General features: G+C 43.9%; 1 protein-coding gene across 1 annotated transcript; it reads left to right on the top strand.

Annotated features, from left to right (window-relative positions):
* The first annotated feature begins 1,246 nt into the window (after positions 1–1,246).
* Positions 1,247–22,821, top strand: DDX59 (DEAD-box helicase 59). The gene is made up of 8 exons (XM_058533761.1): positions 1,247–1,413; positions 2,598–3,415; positions 4,618–4,785; positions 7,850–7,939; positions 15,928–16,179; positions 17,458–17,610; positions 18,114–18,242; positions 22,345–22,821. The coding sequence occupies exons 2-8, from the start codon at positions 2,621–2,623 to the stop codon at positions 22,606–22,608; spliced, it is 1,851 nt and encodes a 616-aa protein (XP_058389744.1). The 5' UTR covers positions 1,247–1,413; positions 2,598–2,620; the 3' UTR covers positions 22,609–22,821.
* Positions 22,822–24,629: the final 1,808 nt, after the last annotated feature.

The raw sequence follows: 24,629 nt of genomic DNA, 5'->3' as shown, positions 1-24,629 counted from the left end.
ATGTCCTACTGCTTGTTTACACTTAACGACTTGGATGAATCAACGAAACAAATGCTGAATGATAAAAGCAAATCCCACAACGCTATATACGTTATATTATTTTTATAAAGCTCAAAAAGAAAAATGAAACAATATATCATTTAGGAATGCATCCAACTATGATAAAGCTACTTACTAAAAATGACAAGGAGAGACACAAAATTCAGGATAGCGGTGGCCCAGGCAAAGAGCAAGTGGCAGAATCACAGAGATGCACAGATCTGTGCTTAATATTGATAACGTGGTGGAGTCACAGACTTTCATTTTATCGGTATGCTTTAAAATATACATATTTGTAGGGGCTAGCCCAGTGGCATAGGGGTTAAGTTCATGCCCTCCGCTTTGGTGGTCCGGATTCGAAGGTTCTGATCCCAGGCTGGGACCTACACACCACTCATCAAGCACTGCTGTGTCGGTGTCCCACATACAAAATGAAGGAAGACTGGCACAGCTGTTAGCTCAGGACTATCTTTCTCAGCAAAAAGAGGAAGATTGGCAACGGATGTTAGCTCAGGGCTGATCTTCCTCACCAAAAAAAACACACAAATTTACATACTTGTTCAATATATTATTTTGTACACATCAAATATTAGACTGAAAATATTTTAAAATACTTAAGACACTTAGTACTTTAAGTCATCAGCCTCTGCATTCCCCCATCCCCATTCCTTCTCAACTGCAACCTGCCTAGGGCGGGTGGCTGCAGAGGCCGCAGAGGAGGGACAACCCTCAGGACATGGAGCCAGGACTTGGGTTGTTCTCCTTTTGGTGTGGGGGTGGGGTGTGCGGGTGGTGGAAGCATTATCCACTCTATCCAATATTCCGCATTCAACTTACTCCGATTAATTTTACAGTTATTCTGCCAGCTAAAGGCAGATGGGCTTGCAGGCCTCTGGGGCCTCTGCCCCTCCCTTTCACACACAAACGTCCCACTTTCTGAGTGTACCAGGCCCCGCGCCCCGCCTGCGTTCTTCCGGGCCATCTGACTCTTCTTCCCCAGTCTCAGCCCACTCGTTACGTCAATCTTTCCCAAAGGATCCCAAACCTCCCATCCCTGCAGAACCGGCCCAGCCGCACCGGGCTCCGGGCTTTACCTCCAGCCAGGCGCCGGAGCGGGGGCGGGGACAGCGCCGACTTCCGGTCCCGCCCCTTCTGCCTCCGTCCCGCCCGCTCCCAGCCCGCTCCCAGCCGGGCTCCGCCCCCGCGGGTCTCCCCCTTCCGCGCGGCGCCGGCTCCCAAAACCCGGCAAGTGGAGTCTGCGCTCCCCCGCCGCTGCAACCGGAGTGCGGCCCGGCCGTCCGGGTCGGCAGGAAGCCCGGCCCTGCGCTGGAGGAGGAGCGGGCCCGTGCGGAGCGGCCGGCCTGGGCCTGCGCGGTGAGTCTGCGGCCTCTCCCTGGGCTGCGGGCGCCGGGCCGCGCGGGGGACGGCCCCCCCTGCAGGCCCCCCTCCCACCGTCGCCCCGCCCCCGTCTCCTAGCAGCGCCGTGACGTCACGCATCTGGGTGCGGCCGCCGGCGGGTGGGGGCGAGGCCCGAGGGGGCCCTGGCGCTTGGGGGGGGGGGGCCGGGGAGGGCGGCGGCGGGAATCGGGGGCGTGGGCGGGAGTTGGGGGTCGCCGCTCGCCTGCCCCGCGGATCCCGGGCCAGTTAGCCGATTGAGGACTCGGGTCCTGGCGCTTCCCGCTCGCACGGAGCCCTTCCTACCCTCCCCCCACCTCCCAGCCCCTTGATATTTTGGGAGACAGAATGGTGATTCCAGACCCTCAGTGGCATTTTTGGGGTTTTTCCGGAAAAATGGACTCTGGCAATTTATTCTAAGAATTTTCTTTTGCGAAAAATGTTTGTATTTGATAGTTCCCAAATGAGGTTAAATTCTTTCCCAATCACTGCCATTTTGCAAAAACACAGTTCTGGTGTGAATCGGTGTGGCTGTGGTTGAGAGCCCGCCCTCTGGGTGTGAGAGCGCTGTGAGCTCGGACAGGTCGCCTCACCACCAGGGGCTGAGTGTGCTCGTGTGAAGATGAGTCTACCTAATACAGCTAATAAAATGTACATATGCCTCTATCTGTGTGTGTATGTGCGGGGGAGTACTAACCTACCTGAGGAGCCTGTGGAGACTGGGTTAACCAGTGACGCATGAGGCACTGTGCCTGGAGCATCACAAGCACCATATAAATGTCACTTATTATACTAGCATTTTTCTCTCTGCTTTGTGGATTTGATTTTAAAGATTGTTTTCTGGTGTGATGTGTAATAGAAGGATGTACTCCAGAATTTCTGTAGTATGTGGATTTCGAAGTGCTCGTAGCCAGTGAACAGAAGCAGGCTGTGTGCACAGGCTCTGTTGGGTGGTATGCACTGTTCACCACCCCTGTGTGAGGAGGGCTCTGTGTTTTCACCAGAGGAAATGGGAGGATGGAAGGAAAGCTTGATGGAAGCAGTGTCATGGTGCCTCCCTGCTCCTTCCGGGCAAGCCCGGGACCACCAGGCTGCCTCCAGGATGACCATATGGTACTTTAAGCATGGGCTCTATTGAGGGTAAAATAAATCTCTTTATGCAGTTTCTTCAACAGTATATTGAAGGATGTTTGTCCCAAGATCTCTGAAAATCAAAAGAAATGCTAATGATGACGGCAGAAGTTGTGGGGCTAAGAAGGTTAAACCAGAAGCAGAAGACCTTCCCTTGGATGAAGGCAGAGAGGACCCAGTTGATGCAGTAGTGGCAGCAGCAGACGGGCCCCGCACCACCCCTTGCCCCTTTCCTGGTCCAGCTGGCCCAGTGGCAGAGGTTGGTGTGGTTGGACCTGAGCAGGGCGCGGAGGACAGCGGTCTCGCCGAAGAGCCTGTTAAGTCGTTTTCCAAAACCCAGCGCTGGGCAGAACCCGGGGAGCCTGTCTGTGTTGTCTGCGGTCGGTACGGAGAGTACATCTGTGATAAGACAGATGAAGACGTGTGTAGCTTGGAGTGCAAGGCGAAACATCTTCTGCGAGTTCAGGAAGAGGAAGAGAAATTAAAACTCAGCAGCCCACAGAAAGCCGATTCTGAGCCCGAGTCTCCCCTTTGTGCTGTTTATGTCTACAGAGAGCACCCCTTCATTGCGAATCTGCAGGAGGACCAGGTTGAAAATCTGAAGCGGCAGCTGGGAATTTTGGTTCAAGGGCGGGATGTCCCCAGGCCCATTATTGACTTTGAGCACTGTGGTTTCCCTGAGGCCTTAAATCACAACCTGAAGACGTCAGGCTATGAAGTGCCGACCCCCATCCAGATGCAGATGATCCCGGTGGGGCTGCTGGGCAGGGACGTCCTGGCCAGTGCGGACACTGGCTCCGGAAAAACAGCCGCCTTCCTTCTTCCTGTCGTCATCCGAGCTCTATCGGAGGTAAGTTAGAGTTCACGTGTATTATTCTCAGAAACAAGCAAGGTGTTTACCAAGTTTCATCCTTAACTATGTTAAAATTGCAAATGGAAACTAAACATTTAGGATTTTAGTCACTAGTGCCCCTAGTGATTTTGCTTTGGATAGTTTGTATGAAAAACACAATTTTGGGGAATTCTTCTTTTATTATATTGCACCAAAGATCTTCTTCACTGAATTCATTGAAAGTCTAAAAAATTGCTTTCTTTACAATTTATTTTCTTTCTAACAAATTTTCTGTTCGAGGAATAAGCTTTTAATTTAGGAGGAAAAAATCTTGCTGACCAGACGGCTGCAATTTTTTGTGTCAATTTAGGCTCTGTGTTTTGAAAAAACTGATATGCACAAAGTTGGAACACAGTTGTGGAGTTTCAAAATAATACCCTTAAATGTGGTCGGTGGTTCATCTTAAAATAACATTGCCTTGCCTTACTTGTTGGTTATAGTGTATAAAGCACTCCCACATAGGATCACTTTAACAGACGTTTTGGGTGATTACCTGCCAAGTACTGGTGAGCTTGTGAGGTATAAAGTGTGGCAGGGAGAGAAATGAGAAAAATGTAGGCAGAGAGAAGAAATAAAAGAGGCGAATTTAGAAAACTGAAGAGTAGTAGAAGATAATGTGAGAAAAAAATAAAAGAAAGCCCCAGACGTTTGAAATGTAGGTGAAACTCACTGGCAGACCAAAATAGAGCTAAAGGGCAGGAAATGGGTTTTTATGTGAGTAAGTTCTTTGGACAAAGAAAGAAGTGAATGTACAAGAGAGCTGAGAGGGCAACCTCAGGGTAGAACACCAGCTTTAACCAGATCTACCTGGTAACCCGGTGACGAGCCAGTTTTCTCCTCAGAGGATGGCTGGAGCTTACAGGGTCCCACTGACTGGAGCAAACCTTTGGTTTTCCCACCTTGGTTATTGCAGACACCTCTCCCTGGTCCCAGATTTGATCTGTCGTTGTATATCCATGCTATACAAGAAATGGGTTCAATTTATGATGGTTTTTGGAGAAAAAATCTAGAGTGAGCAGAAAGCAGGAGGGCTCAGATCCAGTTGGGCTGATGGGGACACTTTACAAGGGAGATACTCCTGGTCTCACTTTGAAGATTTAGTCTATGTCAGCAGAAGTTAGTGCCTCGTGTTTTTAGACTTGTTTTTCACATCTCTGCAGAGCAAAACTCCGTCTGCGCTCATTCTGACACCGACAAGAGAGTTAGCCGTTCAGATAGAGAGACAAGCTAAGGAGCTGATGAGTGGCCTGCCCCGCATGAAGACCGTGCTGCTGGTCGGGGGCCTGCCCCTGCCCCCCCAGCTCCACCGTCTGCGACAGCTCGTCAAGGTAGGCGCCAGGTCGAGAGGATGCCTTTGGAAGCTGTTGTAAGCAGTGTGGCAACGAGCTGATTTTTTCCCTTGAGGAACTTGTGAGCGTAATTTTTCAGTAGCCTTTAAGTTCTCACCAAGTCAGCCTTAATTTTTAAGTTTGATTTGCACAGGAAAGGAAAGGAGCACAGTTTATTGAGTGCCTGTTGTATGCCAAACGCTGATGGATGTGCTCACACATTATCTCAGTTAATCATCGCATCTGCTCTTGGAGGTGGGTTGGCGTATCCCACCTTTTCAGGTTGAGAAGTTGAATCTCTGAAAGATGGGATTTATCTAAGGATCCGTAGCAAATGTACTTTAGAGTGATTCCTGCAAAAAGGACATTGTCCTACACAACCATAATACAGTTATAGAGTCAGGAAGCTAACATGGACACGTTGGATGCATCAGGAGTTAGCATTGCCGTTACCTGCTCCTCAGACCCCATCAGGTTTTGGTAATTGCCCCAGCAACTTCCTTTTTATGGCACAAGAGTCAAATTCAGAATCCTACTTTGCATCTGGTTGTGCTGTCTGTCGTCTCCTTCAGTTTGGAACAGTTCTGCACTCTTTCCTTTTTCTCACCATCTTGACACTTTGCAGGATTATAAGGCACTTGCTTTGAAGAATGTCTCTCAATTGATGAGATTCAAGTTAGGTATCTTTGACAGGACTATCACAGAAGAGATGCTGTGTTCTTTTCATTACCTCCCTTTGGATGACACATGGTTTCAATTTGTCCTTTCACTGGTGAAAATATCTGAAAGGTAACTGTAAAGTTATCATTACCCTTTGTATTGAGTGAGTGTTTTGGGGGGAGTACTTTCAGACTGTAAACTTCTTGTGCTTCAAAACTTCCCACTTAATAATTTATTTTTTTATTTCAGTCTTAACTCACGGTTCCCTATTTTATTTAAAGGGTTATCATCTGTCATTATTTATTTTGATGCTCCCATTGTCCTCAATTTGACCAGTGGAAGCACCTTCAAGTGGGTCTCTGTGTCCTTTTATTATATCCCCATCATTCTCTGAGCACTTTGTTACTTTCTATCTAAAGAAGATATCCATGCTTACCTTGTTCTTTCCTTGCCTCAGCCTGGCATCCTGCCTTTCTCCAAGGAGCCCGGTTCCTTTCGGTAGAGAACAGTATTTAGAAGCCAGGACTGGGCTCTAGCTGGGGCTCATTGCTGGTGAGCCTCTTTGCTTCTAGGACCTGGCAGTGAAGAGAGGCAGGGAATGTATCAGTGTGTGTGTTTCTGTATCTACCTTTGTCTGAGACGGTGAGTCATGTTGATACTTCCAACTTGAATTCAACACAACAAGGCTCATCTTAGGTTTTCTGCTTCCCTATTTGTTACTCTGACAGTGAGAAACCTCCCACATTATCCTCTATGTGTGTATGTATGACCAGTCCTCCAGTATGTAACCAACCTCCCGTCGTCACCGCTGTCCCGTCCCCACAGCGAGGCCTCCCCTCTGGACTCCGCCTGCCCCTCCCCACCCCTCCGGCCGTGGCACCTGTGCAGAGGCCATGCTGTGGAGGCCCCCCTCACTCTGCCGCTCCCCCCTGGCTGCATCCCTCACAGACGCCCTCTGAGAGAAGACAGCTGACATGTCTGTCTGCTCAGCAAAGCTGTCGTTCAAGAGCAGGGGCAAAATAAAGACCTTTTCAGATAAAGAAAACCGAGAGAGTTTATGACCAGTAAACCATCTGAAGGAACTGCTAGACTAAGATACCCTGAGGATAAGGAAGATGATTCCAGAAAGGAAGGTGTGGGATGGGAGAAAGCTGGTGAGCAAAGAAAATAGTACATATGTGGGTAAATCTAAAGAAACATCAGCTGAATAAAATAGTAATAAAAATGAACAATCAGTGGGTTTTTAAAAAAAAAAAACAGAAGTAACATACGGGCCAACAGTAGCATGTGAGCGCAGGATGGATGTGACTGGCGTTAAAGCGTTTGCCCTTGACTGTTGAAGAAAATAGCAAAAATGTTGATTACCTTTAGACTTTATTAAGTTATATATGTTTGTTAAAATTCAAAGGAAGCACTAAAAGAATGGAAAAAAAGTCTGTAACTTCCAAACCGGCAGAGGGGGGAAATAGAATAGAAGGGGTAAACTCAATTCAAAATAATTAAAATTAATTTAAATGAAGTACCTGAGCCGAACCCTGTTGTTCTGTGGACACAGATCCTTATAACTCTGAAATTTTATCATGCTCAATGATCTTACCATTGTGTTGTGTGTACTTGAAAAGTGGAGTACAATTGACTTTATTAGATCTTTTGTGACTCTACTATACTTTATGCTAGGCACTGTCTCATTTAATCCTCACCATAATTATTATCATTTCCGTGTTGTGGATGAGAACAGACTTGCACCATTATTAAATGCTCTAGTAAGATTCCTACCCAAGTTTGTTTGACTAAAGAGCCTCTGCTTTTAACCCCTACCTCAACTGATATATTATAGAACCATTAAGAGCCTTAAGCAACCTTAGAAATCCTTGTGCCAGCCTCTCAATTTAAAAATGAAATAGCGGGCCCATCTCAGAGGTTAAGGGTTTTGCACTTGTTCACAGAGCCAGATAGCGGTCAGCCTGCCTGCAAGGCCCCTCCTGGTCTGGTCCCTGCCTGGTTCTCCGGCCTCATCCTCTGCCTCCCCCTCCCACCGCCACGTGGCCTCCCGGCTTCAGAACACACTCGGATTCTTTTCCCTCTGACTGGACCTCTCCACACCTTGCTCCCTCCCTCTGCTCCTTTAGGCTGTAGCTGATGTGTTAGCTAGGACTGGTAGATCCCTCCCTTTATTGCACACTACACTGATCCCATGGGCATTGATTTGTCTGTTTCTTCCTTTGTGTTATGAGTTTCATGAGAGCAGAGACCACGTCTGACTTACTCATCACTGAATTCCGATACACAGCACAGTGTCCGGCACATACTAGCCACTCAGTGAGCATAGGAAGAACGAAAGAACGAATTAATGAATGAAGGAGTGTTACCTAACTGTTTTATTTTCTTTTTCTTTCTTATTCAGGTTATCATAGCAACTCCAGGGCGACTGCTGGATATAATCAAACAGAACTCTGTAGAACTCCGTGGTATAAAAATTGTCGTAGTAGATGAAGTAAGTAGTGGTGTTTAGAAACATTAGTCAGCTAATTTTATATAATTTATGAAATGTATATTATAGTTATATAATTTCATTGTGTATTCAGGCATTTTCTCCCCCAAAGGAAAAACGTTCAGAGATTTATTCTTTAATAGCAGCAGTGGTTCTTAAGCTGGTTCTGGTCGCACGGCAGCTAACAACAGAAGGGTGCGCTCACATTAAACTGCAGCTGTCTTTTCCTAATGATGGAAAACAAATTCAACAAGTACTCTGTGCTCAGGGATAAGTTTTTTAAGCATTTGATGCTGGCTATCATTTGTCTACAGAAATAAAGGAATCAGTGGCAAGTAACTATTAACAGGAATTTTGAAAGTAGCTAATAATGCTTCTTTGGATGACCCTTTTTATCTCTTCCCTGTGGACATGCGCATCTGTAATCGTGGTTGCCTGTGTTGCACAGAACGTCTAGGCGTTCTTATGCTTTTGGCTTGCTGAGTAAGGTGAGTAAATGTGTTACGATTTGATGGTGTTCCACTCTGTGAACAAGCATGAGGGCACAAGGCCGTGTGCCAGCCCGGACTGGGCGTGAGTGGTTCCTGACTGCAGCGCCCCACCTCACGTGGGTCCCCTGGCAGTGGCAGAGCAGAGGCCTGGTGGTTCCCAGCGGTGATCAGAAACATGGAGTGCGAGGTGCTGACCAGTGGTGGCAACCTGGCCTGCCCTCCGTGGGCCCCAGTGGGCAGCGTCAGGGTGTGGAAGGAACACGTGGCCGAGACCCGCAAGACTAGGACGTGAGCCTTCACCCCACCTGCTGAGAGACGCGGGCAGGTCATTTCCTCTGCCGGAGTTGTGGCGAGGACAAAGTAGCGATTGTGAAAACGTCCCGTAGACTGGAAAGTCCTGTATAGACGTGAAGTAATATTCAGTACTTTGAGAAGTGTCTTCCTGGCGTGGCCCTCTGGTGGAACTGGTCTGTTGTATCTGATCATCTTCAGACTCACTGCCACCCTGCACGTGTGACTGGGCTGCCCTTGTCGAGGGGCCCATGTTCTGCAGTTCTCCCATCCTCTGAGCCTGAGAAGTAGCCTTGTGGAGAATTTAGGATTAGGTTCCTTTCGTGCTCGCTCCTCTTGGCAGCAGTTTCATTTTCTTAGTTAACAAGGTTTCACAGGGCACCTCAGTGCTTGCTCAGCATTGTGGTATGGAAGAAGTGTCACACAGCAAGCGTGTGCTGAGTGCCTGATCTGCAGCGGCTGTCCCAGCCCCCCGGCGTTTAGGGGACATGGTCTCTGTGTGATCTGGAGGGGAAATGAGCTGGTAAACAACGTAATCGGTCAGGTACTGAAACTGAAGTCAGCACAGAAGTGCTGTTTAGCTACGGATGGACCGATTCTGGATAAGTTTGGATGGCACCACAAAGAAGCATGATATACTGTTCAGGCCTCCAGGGTGCTAAAATCTTGTCAGAGAAAAAGACACATACACTTGAAATAAAGGCAAGAACATGATCGTTTATACGGAAATACAGAAGTGCTGAATGTGTGATGCAGGCCATGGAGCGGCAAACTCTCTGTAAAGGACCAGATAGTAAATATTTCAGGCTTTGGGGCCGCATGGTCTCTGTGGCAGCTACTCAGTGTAGCCATGGACAGTCTGGAAATGAATGGGTGTGACGGTGCTCCCATAAACTATTCACAAAACAAGGAAAGTTCTGATTTTGTCCTGAGAGCCGGAGTTGTCAACCCTGATATAAGCTGTTAGTGAAATCACAGGACTGTGTGCAAGATGCTAATTGTCCAGGACTAATGAGGTCACAGGGAGGAATGCGTAAGTGAACTGGCACTGTAAAAACTGGCTCCTTGGAGGTGATGGGATTTGATGTGGCCTCCAAAGACGGAAGAGAATTGAGAAAACTGGAGGATGTGTCACATGTTCCAGGTGAGGAGACCACCATGAGCAGAGTCAGAGAGTCGAGCTCGCCTGTGGAGCGGGCAGCGGAGAGGCCAGCCGGCTGGAAGGGTTCTTCCTGAGAAAGAAGAGAAGTGAAGTTGGGCGCGTAGGGTGGGGTCAAATTACAGAGGACCTCAGGTCGAAAGGGAGGCCAAGGGATTTGGACTTGATGTGGGAAACGAAGAGGCTTCCTAAATTAGGGAGTCGGGATGTAACATGTCGCAAGTGGTGGTTTAGGAAGGTTCTGCTGCTGCTCCATTCAAGAGAAATTAAAGAGGAAAGAACCCGTGGGCAGAACAGCCAGCAACCCGGCGAGAGGCGAGGAGGTCGGGGGGGGGGCAGCAGGAGTCACGGCCACATCTGAGTCACTGTAAGTCATTTGTGAGTCTCCTGATGACTGAGTATGAGAGAGGAAGAAGGGGTAGAAGTGACTCCATAAACTGTGGTGGTGTCTTTAATTTTAGTGAGGGGTAAGTGGGTAAGGGTTGGGCTTTGAGTTTGGTGTTAGAAGTGTTGATTTTATGTGAATGATGGACGAAGGGGAAATATTCTGTCAATGTAAGAAATGTGTGTTAGAATCCACGAGACTGGACCAGCCCCAGTGGCCTCGTGGTTAAGTTCGGCACACTCTGCCCCAGCGGCCCGGGTTTGGTTCCCAGGTGTGGACCTGCACCACTCGTCTCTCAGTGGCCATGCTCTCGCGGCAGCTTACATACAAAAAGAGGAAGATTGGCAGTGGATGTTAGCTCAGGAGGTCTTCCTCAGCAAAAAAAAAAAAAAAAAACATCCATGAGACCTACTAGTTTCTCTCAGGGAAGAAGATTAGAGAGACAAGGACTAGGGCTAAGGATCTGGCTTGTGGAGTTTGAAGATGAGTCAGTAAACAAACAAGTAGTCTGAGAGACCAAAAAGGAGCTGAGAACAAATATTACCCCTGAAGAAGAGAGAAGCCACAGTCTCAGGAGGACGGTGAGCACACAGGAATGGTCAGGCATGAAAATTAAGATAATTCCTTTAGAATAAGGAAATCTGCTTTGTCACCCTTCTGGTCTCCTGCACACCTGACCTGTGGTCTAGAATTCCCTCCCACCCCCTCTGCCTTTTCTTCCTTCTTAAGTGTCCATGCCCCTGCAGCCTTCGGCCGCTCCCCCAGGCCGACTTCAGGCCCTTGTTCCTCTCTGCTCTGTGGACTGTGTGCAGACTTCCTCATTCCTCTTATATTGTGTTCCTTGCTGTACCCCAATAATCAAGCTCAGCCTTTGCCCAAGTTTCCCTGGTAAGAATCGCCTGGTGTGCTCAGCAAGTGTCACAGAAGACCAGACCGCTCACGTGGACGTTCTGATTCAGTGGGTTGGAGCTGGAGTCCAGGAATGTTTTAGAAACTCATTCTGGGCAATTCTTTATCTTCCAAGAGGTTTGGGACATTCTGACCAGCAGGCTCCCTGACACGTAGTTAGGTGCTGGTTGCATGCTTTGAGTTAATGACTCTTCTTTATCAGATACATTTTTAGGGCTTTTTACGTGCTAGACGGTGTTCTTGGTTTTGAGGATACACTGGCAAGGGGGTTAAGCTGTGACAGATGCATGTACACGAGGTAACATGATGGCAGCATCTGAGGGTTCGCTGATATGGTAGTTGGGAGGGCTCTCTGGTGACTTTTATGCTGAGATCTGAATGAGGAGGAGCCAGCCCTGCAAAGATCCATCTGGAGGGGAGGCCATTTCAGACAGAACAGCCTGCGCAGAAGAGCTGACGTGAGAACGAGTGTGGGGGATGGCTGGGGACAGGAGGAAGGCTGGTGGGCAGGTCACGGAGAGTGGGAGGGAGAGTGGGAGGCGATGGAGTCAGAGGAGTGGGCGAGGGTGAGAGCTGTGGGGCTTTAGGCTGTGGTTAGGGGTTGAATTTTATTCTAAGTGACGGGAGGTCGCTGGAGGGTTTGAGCAGAAGAGTAACAAGATCTGATTCATGTTCTAGAAGAATCTGGTTGCTTGAGGTGAATGGGTTCTGCTGTGGGAGTGACAGGAATGAGGGAAGTCACAAATGCGAGTGCAGAGAAGGGACTGGATTTGGGGCATGTTATAGTGACCACAGGACTGTTAATGGGTTAGAGGCGGGGTGACAAAGAAAAGAAATGAATTAGGGGTTTCTGATGGTGCATTTCCCGAGATGTATCCTGGAATAGGAGTGGGTTTGCAGGGAGGGAATTCAGAATTCTGTTGTGAACACGTTAAACTTGAGGGGCCCGTGAGATCCAAGTGGAGACGTTAAGTGAGCAGTTGGATTCTTCCACTTGAGTTCAGGGGAGCACTTATCGCCAGAGATAAGATTTGGGAGTCTTGGACGTGTACATGGCATTCAGGGCTGTAGAACTTGTTGACCTTACCTGGGGAGAGAGTGTAAATGGGGACAAAGGGGGGGCAATATGTCATGTGCTGTAATTTAAATGTGTCATATTTCAAGTATATGAATGCTGTAAGTTGTGGTCGATCCACCTGTTTCCCTTCTAGACCAGAAAGTTTTTAAAGGTAGGGTCTCTTCGTGTGTCTTAACCACCGAGCACAGCAGTGTAGCTTGGTGTTCATGGCGTGGGGTTGGAGCCAGATTGCCCAGGTCCACGTCCCAGCTCCAGCACAGCATTGATCACTGTGTAATGTGCCTCAGTTTCCTCGTCTGTTAAACCGGGATCATAGCGATGCCTCCCTCACAGGAGTGTTATGAGGACTTGTGCAGCACGTGAAAAGGAGCCTGGTGCATGGTAAATGCTCAGTCAATGTGCACTTCAGCCACTGTTCGCTGCTCAGTGAAGGTCGGGTGAGGGAGTGAGGGACTCTCGAGCCTGGGGACCCTTGAGCCTGGGGACCTTCAGAGTGAGGTTTTGGTGGTAGAGATGGCAGTTGGACTGTCGGGGACTGAGGACGTCATGAGCAATGCAGAAGTGTAGGCAACAGTGAAAACAGAACATTTCCCAGAGAAGCTTGGCCAAGGTTGTTTTTAATTAGGGGTCACCTACATTTACATCTCACTCTCTTCTTACCTCTGACTCTGTTTACCTCTTGTTGTATCTGAGTCCAGTCTTTTCCTCCCGGTGTGGACTCTTGCATTTCTAGAGTAGCTTTGTTTTTATTGTGAGTGGTTGAAACAATGTATGTTTATGTAGTGTTTTTGTTTCTAAGAGTTTTCATAAAGTGTATTTTTTTTCACATTTTAATCTGCTAACATCCTGCTCAGGTAGGTAGGAAATAGATTTATAAGGAGAAACTGAGGTATGGAAAGACAAAGATTTTCCCAAGGTCTGCTTCATAGTGACTTTCGAAACATACGCTTTAGATGGGACCCAGTACATGAATAGTGTGTATGTGTATTTGTACAAATGAAACAGAAGTTTCATGAGACAACACTTACTACATGCAATTTTTCTATTCTAGTATTTTCTATTCTATTCTATTTTGTGGGTTTTAAAAAATGCTATTCATAGCTCATTCTGCAGTTTGAATAACAACATATTCTATGAGTAATCCATGCACATTAAAGACAGTTAGAAATGGGGGGGGGACGCCTCATTCCTACCACCTTAAAATAACCGTATACTGTATTTCTTTTCTGTTTTCTCCGGTGCGTAGTTTCTAAGAGGCCTTGAGAGTTCAGTCTTCATTCCGTAGACAAGGGAACCGTTGAAGGATTGTACGCAGGAGTGTGCTGTAATCAGACCCATATTCTCACGTGGAGAAGACCCTGTGAACAAGAAAGCTTGTTCCCAGGACAGAGGGGCTTCTGAGCCTGGGCAGTGGCTGTGGGGAGGGGAGGAGGGACTTGCAGACACATTTAGGAGACTGAAAATAAGGGAGGCAGTGGTGACATCTGGGTTGTGGGATAGTGGGGGACCCCCATTCAGTTCTTTATAGCTCGTTGTGTTTACCGAGTGTTCTACTGTGAGCATATTACTTATATTATCAAAAAAGTAATAAAAATTGCATCTTAAAAAGAGTTTGACAAAGACTAATAAATGGCTGTTGAATTTGTCACTCGGGGAGTGACAGATGACCTGAAAGAGCATACGTAGTTCCCCCAAGGTGAGGGAGGTGAAGACCACTGGATTGAACAGAGAGGGTGGGTGAGAAAGTGGAGGAATGGAGGCAGCAGGTCTAGACGACTCCTGCAGGAGCTTGGATGAGAAGAGAAACTGAGGAATTTGTCTCTAGTGGCCTGTATTTTCTCTAAACCAGGAGAGCAAGGCCGTGGACTGAGATGAGTGGGGTACAGTGGGATTATTGAGGAAACGTGGGGGATGTTTGGGAGACAAACCACGCGCGTGTGTGTGTGTGCTCTGCAGCTCATAGTTAACTGGAACGTTGGCTGAGACTTTCCGTGCTGTAGGCACTGAGTGCTGTAGATAACTTTGTCTCATTAATCCTCCTATCAGCCCGATGAGGGGGTTACTGTTATCATTCCCATTTATAAAGGGAAAGACTAAGGCTTAAAGCCATTCTAACTTGCTTAAGATGATTGGTATAGAACCAGGATCAAACTCAGACCATCATGATTACTGTAGATTTTTTAAATGTTATAGCATAAATAATATTAATATAATCTAACTGACAGTACATTACTAGACACTTAAAAATGCAATGACTTAGTCTAAATAGTCTAAAATAATTAAATATCTTATTTCCCAAAATTATAGACACCCAGATTGTGTTTGAAAAACAAGATAGCCTTGGGGGCCAGCCCTGTGGCGTAGTGGTTGAGTTCAGCTTGTTCCACTTTGGCAGCCCAGGTTCACAGATTCACATCCTGGGCATGGACCTACACCACTCATCAGTCACCCTGTGGCATGCCGTGACCCATATATAAAGTAGAGGAAGCTTGGCAACAGATGTTAGCTCAGGGCTAATCTTCCTCAGCAAAAAAAAAAGAAAAAGAAAAAGAAAATCAAGATCGCCTTAATCTTTCATTATTTTATTTTGTTTGTTTGTTTGTTTTTGTGAGGAAGATCAGCCCTGAGCTAACATCCATGCCAATCCTCCTCTTTTAGCTGAGGAAGACTGGCCTTGAGCTAACATCTATTGCCAATCCTCCTCCTTTTGTTCCCTTTTTTTTTTTTTCCCCTCCCCAAAGCCCCAGTAGATAGTTGTATGTCATAGTTGCACATCCTTCTAGTTGCTTATGTGGGACGCCGCCTCAGCATGGCCAGACAAGCAGTGCATCGGTGCGCGCCTGGGATCTGAACCCGGGCTGCCAGCAGCAGAGTGCGTGCACTTAACCGCTAAGCCACGGGGCTGGCCCCAATCTTTCATTATTTTAGAGCAGCATCAACTTAAAGTTTTTTTCCTATTTGCTTAGTAATACATTCATTGTTTTTATTGTTTTTATTTTATTTTATTTATTTATTTTTTTTGTGAGGAAGATCAGCCCTGAGCTAACATCCACGCTAATCCTCCTCTTTTTGCTGAGGAAGACCGGCTCTGAGCTAACATCTATTGCCAATCCTCCTCCTTTTTTTTTCCCTCTCAAAGCCCCAGTAGATAGTTGTATGGCATAGTTGCACATCCTTCTAGTTGCTGTATGTGGGACGCGGCCTCAGCATGGCCGGAGAAGCGGTGCGTCGGTGCGCGCCTGGGATCCGAACCCGGGCTGCTAGCGGTGGAGCACGCACACTTAACCGCTAAGCCACGGGGCCGGCCCCATACATTCATTATTTTTAAAAACCAGCAATGCAGAAGTGTATACAGAAATGAAAGCCCCCAACAGTGAATTTTTTTATTTTTTAAAAATATTTTATTAGAAATTTATGTCTGTGGTAAAAAAAAAAATCAAACTTTTCAAAAGCTATTAAAAATGCCATAAGAAAAATCTTTGATATCATTGTAAACATATAGTTATATAATATGTAAATGTATGTAAATATGTATTTTTCCCAATTGATCATTTGTTTTTTGACATTGTGGTATATTTTTCTGTGTAAGAGTTTTTAATTTTTTATGTTCTTAATTATATCAGCCTTTTCTGGGTTTTAATGTTGGGTAGGACTAACTTTAAAATGATTTTATTTTAGGCTGATACCATGTTAAAGATGGGCTTTCAGCAGCAAGTGCTTGACATTTTAGAAAACGTGCCTCATGATTGTCAGACCATTTTGGTTTCAGCTACTATTCCAGCCAGCATAGAACAGCTAGCAGGCCAGCTTCTGCATAATCCTGTGCGAGTCATCACTGGAGAAAAGAACCTGCCTTGTTCCACTGTGCGTCAGATTGTTTTGTGGGTAGAGGAACCAGCCAAAAAGAAAAAATTATTTGAAATCTTAAATGTGAGTAGTCAAGCTGTCAACCCTGTTTTGTAGATTGGGTTTGCATCTTTCACAGTTCTTAAGAGAATGGTTTTTAGATGTAGCTTTTGGGGAATTTGGTATAGGTATTTAATAAATGGCTTTACCTGCCTCAGAATTCTGTGAGAATCAAATTTTTATTTGTGAAAACATGTTGTATAGATGCAGAGTAGGTTTTTCTTTTCTTTGTTACAGAAAGACATTTAAATATGAAGATTATTCCTAAAGAATATTTTTTTTTGTTTTAGAAATGTTTAGTAGTTTTATATAGAAGGAGGCGACAAGTTCTTTCTTGGCTATACTGCCTTGAGAAATAGAATTTTTTAATAGTAACTGGCTTAAACAGAAATTTGTTAAGTGAGTGATAATGTACAAGCGTAGTTACTTAAAAGTACAGTGTTATAAATCGTCCCATTTGCAACAACATGGATGGGCCTGGAGCGTATTATGTTAAGTGAAATAAGCCAGAAAGAGAAAGACAAACACTGTATGATCTCACTCATATGTGGAATATAAACCAACACATGGACAGAGAAAACTGAACTGTGGTTACCCGGGCAGTGGGGGTGGGGGGTGGGCACAAGGGGTGAAGGGAGTCATATATGGGGTGATGGACAAACAAAAATGTACAACCCAAAATTTCACAATGTTAGAAACCATTAAAACATCAATAAAAAAAAAAAAGTACAGTGTTATGGTAAATATGCTTTGTATTGACTTATGAACAGTACTTAAAACTTTATTTTTTTTATTTTTTTATTTTTTGTGAGGAAGATCGGCCCTGAGCTAACATCTGCCAATCCTCCTCTTTTTTTGCCGAGGAAGACTGGCCCTGGGCTAACATCCATGCCCATCTTCCTCCACTTTACATGGGACGCCGCCACAGCATGGCTTGACAAGCGGTGCGTTGGTGCGCGCCCGGCATCCGAACCGGCGAACCCCGGGCCGCTGCAGTGGAGCACGCGCACTTAACCGCTTGCGCCACCAGGCCTGCCCTTAAAACTTTAAATTGCACTTAAAATTTTAAAATTATTTTTGCAATATAAATGAAGAGAGGGAGAAGCGTGAAGGGCAGTAGACTATTTGGCGTTTGTGCATATTTTAAAGAAAACACTCATTTTAACAAGAAATGGCTTTTTTCCTCCTTAACAATGTTTATAAACTTATTGATAACTAGCTTATACTAATGCTTTCAGAAAAACTTCCCATTGTAAATTATGTCATATGAATAATTTTAAATGTCTGTTCTTAATTTTTCAGGATAAGAAACTCTTTAAGCCTCCGGTGTTAGTGTTTGTGGACTGCAAACTAGGAGCAGATCTGTTGAGCGAGGCGGTTCAGAAAGTCACAGGTCTGAAAAGCATATCTATACATTCGGAGAAATCACAGATGGAAAGGAAAAACATATTGAAGGTTTGACGTTCAATATTCTATTTTCTTCTCTTTCCTGTAAATCTGTTTTGCCTCATTTTCAAGAGACACCGTATTCCCAGCTGGTTTTTAAAGCAGACCTTCTTTTACTGACTGTAGGAACTTCAGGCAAGCAGTGACTGTGAAGTTAATTGTTCCTCTTGCTCGGGCTTCTGTGTTTTGGGAGCAGTAAACCTGTTCCCTAGGGATCCACTAACTAGCTTACTAATTCAGAACCCACCATTTCTGAAATCAGGTCAGTCTGAACTGGGGCAGAGCAGTAGTTCACCTTTGGAAAAGGTTTGCTTGAGTAAATTAATAGAGAAAATTCGATGGGGGATCAGGAGGAACTTAAGCCACATTTCTCAGGTGCTAAAACCTCTACTTGCTGAAAAGATATTGCAACAACAATATTGAAGAAAGTATTGAAAAAAGAAGATATCTGAATTACATAAAACCACATGAGATAAATTCTGAGTAATGAATTTTGTTGCTTTTCTGGAAAGGGGTTGCTTGAGGGAGACTATGAAGTAGTCGTGAGCACAGGAGTCCTGGGACGAGGCCTGGACTTGATCAGCGTGAAGCTGGTTGTCAATTTCGATATGCCTTCCAGCATGGATGAGTATGTGCATCAGGTAAGGAGGCTTATGTCTTCCCATATGAGTTTTTTCAGGCAAGGCATTGTCGATATAATGGTAAGTAAAAAAAAAAAAAAGAGAGAAGGTTTTTATAATGGACATAAAACTTTATATATTTTTTCTTTTAGAATCTATATGTATATAAATTTTCTTTTTAAAATCTATATGTATGTCTAAAATGCATTAAAAAATAATTGGAAATAATAACCTAAAATGTTAGTTTAAAAAATTTTTAAGTAGTTAGTTTGGGTTTATTTTTATTTCCTTTATATCTCTTATTTTCTTCAATGAGCACATTAAATGGCTTTTATAATCAGAGATAAAACGGCTTTTGTTTTACAAAGTTGATGTAACTGGCCAAAATAAAATTGATCCCTGAAAATATTTGTTTTTTCAGGAATCTTGTCTTCATCTCCTCTTTGTATCCTTATTTGTTCTCGTCTTTCACCTTTTACAGTTGTGTTCCTTTTCTTCACCGCCAGAGATGACAGTAGCTCTTCTCTCTAGCAGAAATGGAGCCTCCTCTTAGCCGTGTTATCTGCCCCGCTGCGGCCTGTCTTCCTGCTGCAGCATCACTTACACGCTCTTCATGCAGAGCCTTTCTCTGGTGTCCTCAGAATCTCCTCTGAATGCCACCATCACTGGGGTCACCACAGAAACCCTTTTAGTGCCTTTAACGCGTTATTGCTGTTATTTACTTAGACTTAATAATACACCAGTACTTCTCTCTCTCTCCTTGTTTTTAGTACCACCTTATTTACTTGTGCATCAGGGAACTGAGTATTCCACAGGCGTTGATCGTTCAAATAACTGAAGTTTATTTTCTTTCAAACTTTTAATAAATTTGCATGGAAATCTTTCTAAAATATTAAAATAGTTAAGAAGCTTCTTTGCTTCTTAAATAGTGTGTGCTGATGATCATGATTTAGCCTTTCCTGGCTACCCCGAGGTCAACTCTGTGGCTCTCTTATTCACCCTGTACCATGCTCTGATACAGCAGTCGCCTCAGGGGCTTTTGAATGTAGTTTTTTATGTAGTTTCTTACCTTTGCTCAGAATGACCCCATATCCTTCTGTTTTTCTAGTTCTGTATGTGGATGTTTGTTGTTTGTTTCAATAACCAAAGTACACATGCACACAATAACAAATAATGCAAACAACAAAAGATGTGAAATGAAAAGTAAATCTTTGTAAAGTAGCCCTCCTACCTTTGAGTGGTTGCCACAGTTAATGGTGCAGAAAATATGAATGTGTATGCGTACATATGTACACACTTGTATGTGCACACCCTGTTACACTTTTTACATAAATGGGACCGTCTTATGCCAACTGTTCTGTACCTTGCTTTTTTTTTTTAATTTTTTGTTTATTGCAGTAACATTGGTTTGTAACATTGGTTTATAACATTGTGTAAATTTCAGGTGTACATCATTATACTTCTATTTCTGCATAGATTACATCATGTTCACCACCCAAATACTAATTACAACCCATCACCACACACATGTGCCGAATTATCCCTTTCACCCTCCTCCCTCCCTGTACCTTGCTTTCTTTATTAAATATCTTAGACATCTTTCCTTATCAGCACACATAATAGGTACCACTTAATAAATGTTAAGATGTATTGAGTGCTTACTATATGGCCAGGCACTGTTCTAAGCTCTTTCAATGTTTTTTACTTGTTTAATCTGGCTTGTTCTATTTTAATGGCTGCATGGTAATGTATTGTGTGGATGTACTGTAATTTATTTCACAAATCCTTTACTGATGGACAATCATATTTCCAGTATTTTGTTATTAAATAATGCTACAGCAAACATCCACATACATAGCCGTTTGTGCCTCTTGTGCAAGTATATCTGCGAGATAAATTCCTAGTGGGGGACCTGCTGGGTCAAAGGATATGTGTATTTTAAATTATAATAGGTATTTCCATGTGTCTGCTTTTTAATTTTGGGGATGGGGAGCTTCTGGGGAAATAATTTGATATTTGTTAACATCAGCTGCCTTTTAGAGTTTGGAGACTATTGCTTTTTTTTTTTTCAGCCTTATATCTCAGTATAAAATATCTCAATATAAAATGTCTCAATAGATATAATTCACGTGCTATACAATTCACCAATTTCAAGTGTACAATTCAATGGTTTTTAGTATATTCATAGTTGAGCAACCATCACTACAATCAATTTTAGAAAATTGTCATCACCCCAGAAAGTAACCCCATGCCCATCACATCAGCAGTCACCCCCCATTCCTCATCACACACACATACACACACACCCTCACCCTTAAGCAACCACTTCTGTATTTTCTGTATACATTTCTCTTTTCTGGAAACGTCATATAAATGGAATCAAACAGTATGTAGCCTGTGACTTCTTTCACTTAGCATAATGGTTTCAAGGTTCACCCATATTGTAGCATGTATCAAGACATCGTTTTTCTTATTGCCTAATAATACTCCCTTGCCAGGACATAGCAGTTTTGTTTATCCATTCATTAGTTGCTAGACATTTAGGTTGTTTGTACTTTTTAGCTGCTGGCAATAATGCTGCTGTGAGCATTCGTGTACAAGTTTTTGTGTGGACATATGGTTTCCTTTCGATTGGGCATAACCTTGGAATGGAATTGCTAGGTCATATGGTAACTCTGTGTCTAACATTTTGAGGAATCACTAGACCGTTTTCCAATGTGGCTTCACTATTTTACATTCCTACCAGCAATATATCAGGGTTCCAGTTTCTCCACATTCTCACCGACACTTAACGTTATCTATCTTTTTCATGATAGCCGTGCTAGTGGGTATGAAGTGAAATCTCCTTGTGATTTGATTTGTGTTCCCTATGACAGGTGACGCTGAACATCATTTCATGTACTTATTGGCCATTTCTATATCTTCTTTGGAGAAATGTCTGTTTAAATCTTTTGCCTGTTTTTTTTTTTTAAGATTTTATTTATTTTTTCCCCTCAAAGCCCCAATAGATAGTTGTGTGTCATAGCTGCACATCCTTCTAGTTGCTGTATGTGGGACTCGGCCTCAGCATGGCCAGAGAAGTGGTGCCTCGGTGTGCGCCCGGGATCCGAACCCAGGCCGCCAGCAGCAAGCGCGAGCACTTAACCGCTAAGCCACGGGGCCGGCCCCTTTTGCCTGTTTTTTAATTGGGTTGTCCTTTCATTATTGAGTTGTAAACATTCTTTATATATTCTAGAAGACCCTCATCAGATACATGATTTGCAAATATTTTCTCCCATTCTGTGAGTTGCAGCTATTTTTATATTAATTTTTAATTTTATTGGAACAATTCAGTTACATAATTAAATAAATAAGATAAAAATAAAAGCTGATACTGAAAAACAGCATTCCCTTCCCTTCCCTTCTTCTCCCTAGTCTCATTCCCTAGAGGCCACCCCTTTCAACTTTTTTTTGAGGTTTTTTTCTTTGACAACGTTAAAAATGTCCTGTATATTGGCAGGAACCATCTATTTATTTAAATACTCTGAATATAGACTTTAAGTTCTACATTTCAATTAAGGAGCAGAAATTGACCATGACTGTATATTCCCCCCTCTTCTGAAGAGTTTCGCAATATATTTGGAGACAAGTAAATATAGTTCCTTTTCATGGTTCTCCATCACGCATTTGTCCATTTAATTCTGTCAAAATGGGAAATAACTTTATGCAAAAGAGAATTTGCTTAAATCTCACATTTCAAGGCACTTAAGTACTCTGAAGCAAATGGTCCTTTTGCGCTTAATGCTTTCAAAAAGTTTTTACCTTAACCCACCCTTGTGTCATTACCTCCCTCTGCATACACACATACACATATGTAACTGAAACAGACGTTTCACAAACAATACTAACTTTTATTGAATGTGATCACTTTCTTATTTTCTATTTGGGCAGTTTCATTAAAAATCTGCTAGTGGCAGCCCACTAGATTGATTTCACAAATATGTTGAGATGTGCAATTCAAAATAACATCTGAATGAATGTTAATCTTAGTAAAGCTTCTTTAAATACTTAGTCTTCATTTTCTTTCAAGAGACATTAATGTTTTACATGAACATTTTGAAAATGTCCTTTGATTTCATTTCAGGTTGGAAGAGTGGGGAGATTAGGTCAAAATGGAACAGCAATTACTTTCATCAATAACAATTCAAAAAGACTCTTCTGGGATATTGCAAAAAGAGTAAAACCCACAGGATCCATTCTTCCACCCCAGTTATTAAATTCCCCTTACCTTCATGACCAGAAGAGAAAGGAACAGCAGAAAGATAAACAGACGCAGAACGACCTGGTGACAGGGGCTAATCTGATGGACATTATTAGAAAACATGATAAAAGTAATTCTCAAAAATGATTTGCTATACCACTTTGAATCATTTTTTTATTGTGTATTGTCAGTGAAGTTTCTGTATATTATTACTGTATAGTTTGAGTAATTGGGACATGTACATGAAACAAAAATTTAACATGATTTAAAATTTTTTAATAGAATATCAAATTTATACAGCAATATTGTATTTATTTCCCTTTTTAATTCTTATAAATTAAAGCAACATCAGAAAATGAATTGCTAAGTAAAATAAAATTTTTTCTTTCTGGACAAAGCCTTTTTTTTTTCTAAGTAAATATTCCTTGGAGCAGCTGTCAGAACCAGCAGCCTGCTCAACAAGGAGGCTGACTCGAACGGCGATTCTGCTGTTTAGTCTCCTCCCCATGCTGCAGGCACACTGGCACGGGGGTTATTGTTGAGTAAATGAACGTTAGGAAGAAAGTAGGTGACGGAAGCTGGATGAAATGGCCAGGGCTCCTTTCAAAAGATAAATATAAAATACCTATTTTTATTTTCAGTTGTTTTCCCTTCAGCTTGGTGAACATAAATTTATGTTTAATATGAGCTGCTTATCAAAATAATGCCAAGTTAATTTTGCTTTGCAGTTTTAGTTGTCTATTAATGTCACTTGGCTCATTCAGTTGACAATAGTAAGTCCTGGAAGGGAAGATGGGTGTTTTGCTCGGTCCGTCAATACTTTCATTTCTTTGAAAACCGTTAGTATCAGTTTAGTTGGGGGTTTAGACAGTATGTGACATAAATGCTGACCTTGAGCAAGCTTTGCGTCCTCAGCGGCCTCCCTAGGGCCGTGTGGGATGACTTAGCTAACTCACCAGAGCCCCTGGGGAGCTTCTGAGTTTCCGAGTGTGGTCTCCACCCAAAGGAAAGCGAGGTCGGAGGTTACCCCAGGAGCGTGTGAACCCTGAAGACTGGCTCTCGCCCTGTTTCTGTCTGTCTGCTACCTGCTGAGTGGTGAGGATGGTCCATTGCAAGGGACGGACATGGGGTAGCAGAGGTGCACTGAGAGGCTGAAATCAAAGCAGTAGCACAGTGCCTCACATGTCTAGTAAGTGCCTTGAAAGTGTTGGTAAGGATCACTAGAGAAGGAGCAGTTTTTCACTAGACTCAAACTTGTGTATAAATAAAAGCAGTATGGCTGTAAAAATAAGAAAGCTTTGCGAGTCAGCCTTTATAGAAGACTACTGAAACAAAAATAGATAATATTGAGCCCTGAGGTAACCTCCCTGCTCAGCTTCATGTGCTGGCGTCTGGCTTCTCTCGCCATCGAGGCACGCTGGCCCTTCCGTCATCTCTGTTAACCTTCTTACAACCACCTGCCCCGCCCGCTCTCCTTTTAAGCTTTTTCATTGCGTCGGGCTCTGTGGACCACCCTCTCTGAAACTCGCGCTTGTTGAGGCGGCGGGTGAGTGAGACGGTGTGGGGAGGGGAAGAGGCCGCAGCTCACCGGCTCCTTGCGAGGATGAAACGTCCTTGCGGCTGTGAAGCCCCCGGTGGGGAGGCAGGCAGCTAGAGCCCTTCCTCGCGCTGCTACACAATCTTCCTGCGCCTCTCATGGCCTCTTCCTGCTTCTCTGCATCTCACCCCTTGGCCCTTCGTTCTTTAAGATTTCCCCTTGGCCGCATCTCTCGCATCTTCCTTCTCTCGCATCTCGGCTATCGTCGGGGGTACTGCAACGCAGTGGTTTCCTCAATGTATTTTACAAACCAAAAGTTTAAACTTAAAAAAAAAATGGGTCCCGGTGTTGCTAATATTTTTTCCCAATTAAGGATGTTATTTTTAAAAAGCTACCATCTATCATTTCATGCAAGAGAGAACGTGTAATAGAGAACAAGAAGGAAGGACGTACTCTCCAAATAAGGGCCAGTTATTCCCAAGAAAGGACAGATAGCAACCTTAGACCAACGTACTATATTATAAAATTTTAAATGATAGATTTTTGTGAAAAATCATTATATAGTTTAAAATTTTACTTAGCTGAAATAACTAGTCATATATACTCTGACAATTGTTTTACTCTTCCAGTA

Source organism: Diceros bicornis, chromosome 38 (genome assembly GCF_020826845.1).
Source record: "Diceros bicornis minor isolate mBicDic1 chromosome 38, mDicBic1.mat.cur, whole genome shotgun sequence".
Lineage (NCBI taxonomy): Eukaryota > Metazoa > Chordata > Mammalia > Perissodactyla > Rhinocerotidae > Diceros > Diceros bicornis.
This window is presented reverse-complemented; position numbering and strand designations above follow the sequence as displayed.

Excerpts from the sequence above, each read along its gene's own strand:
- DDX59 (XM_058533761.1), top strand. The coding sequence starts at position 2,621 with ATGTTTGTCCCAAGATCTCTGAAAATCAAAAGAAATGCTAATGATGAC. Across the intron at positions 16,180-17,457 it reads AATTATTTGAAATCTTAAAT|GATAAGAAACTCTTTAAGCC; the intron begins GTGAGTAGTCAA and ends TTAATTTTTCAG. Across the intron at positions 18,243-22,344 it reads TGGATGAGTATGTGCATCAG|GTTGGAAGAGTGGGGAGATT; the intron begins GTAAGGAGGCTT and ends ATTTCATTTCAG.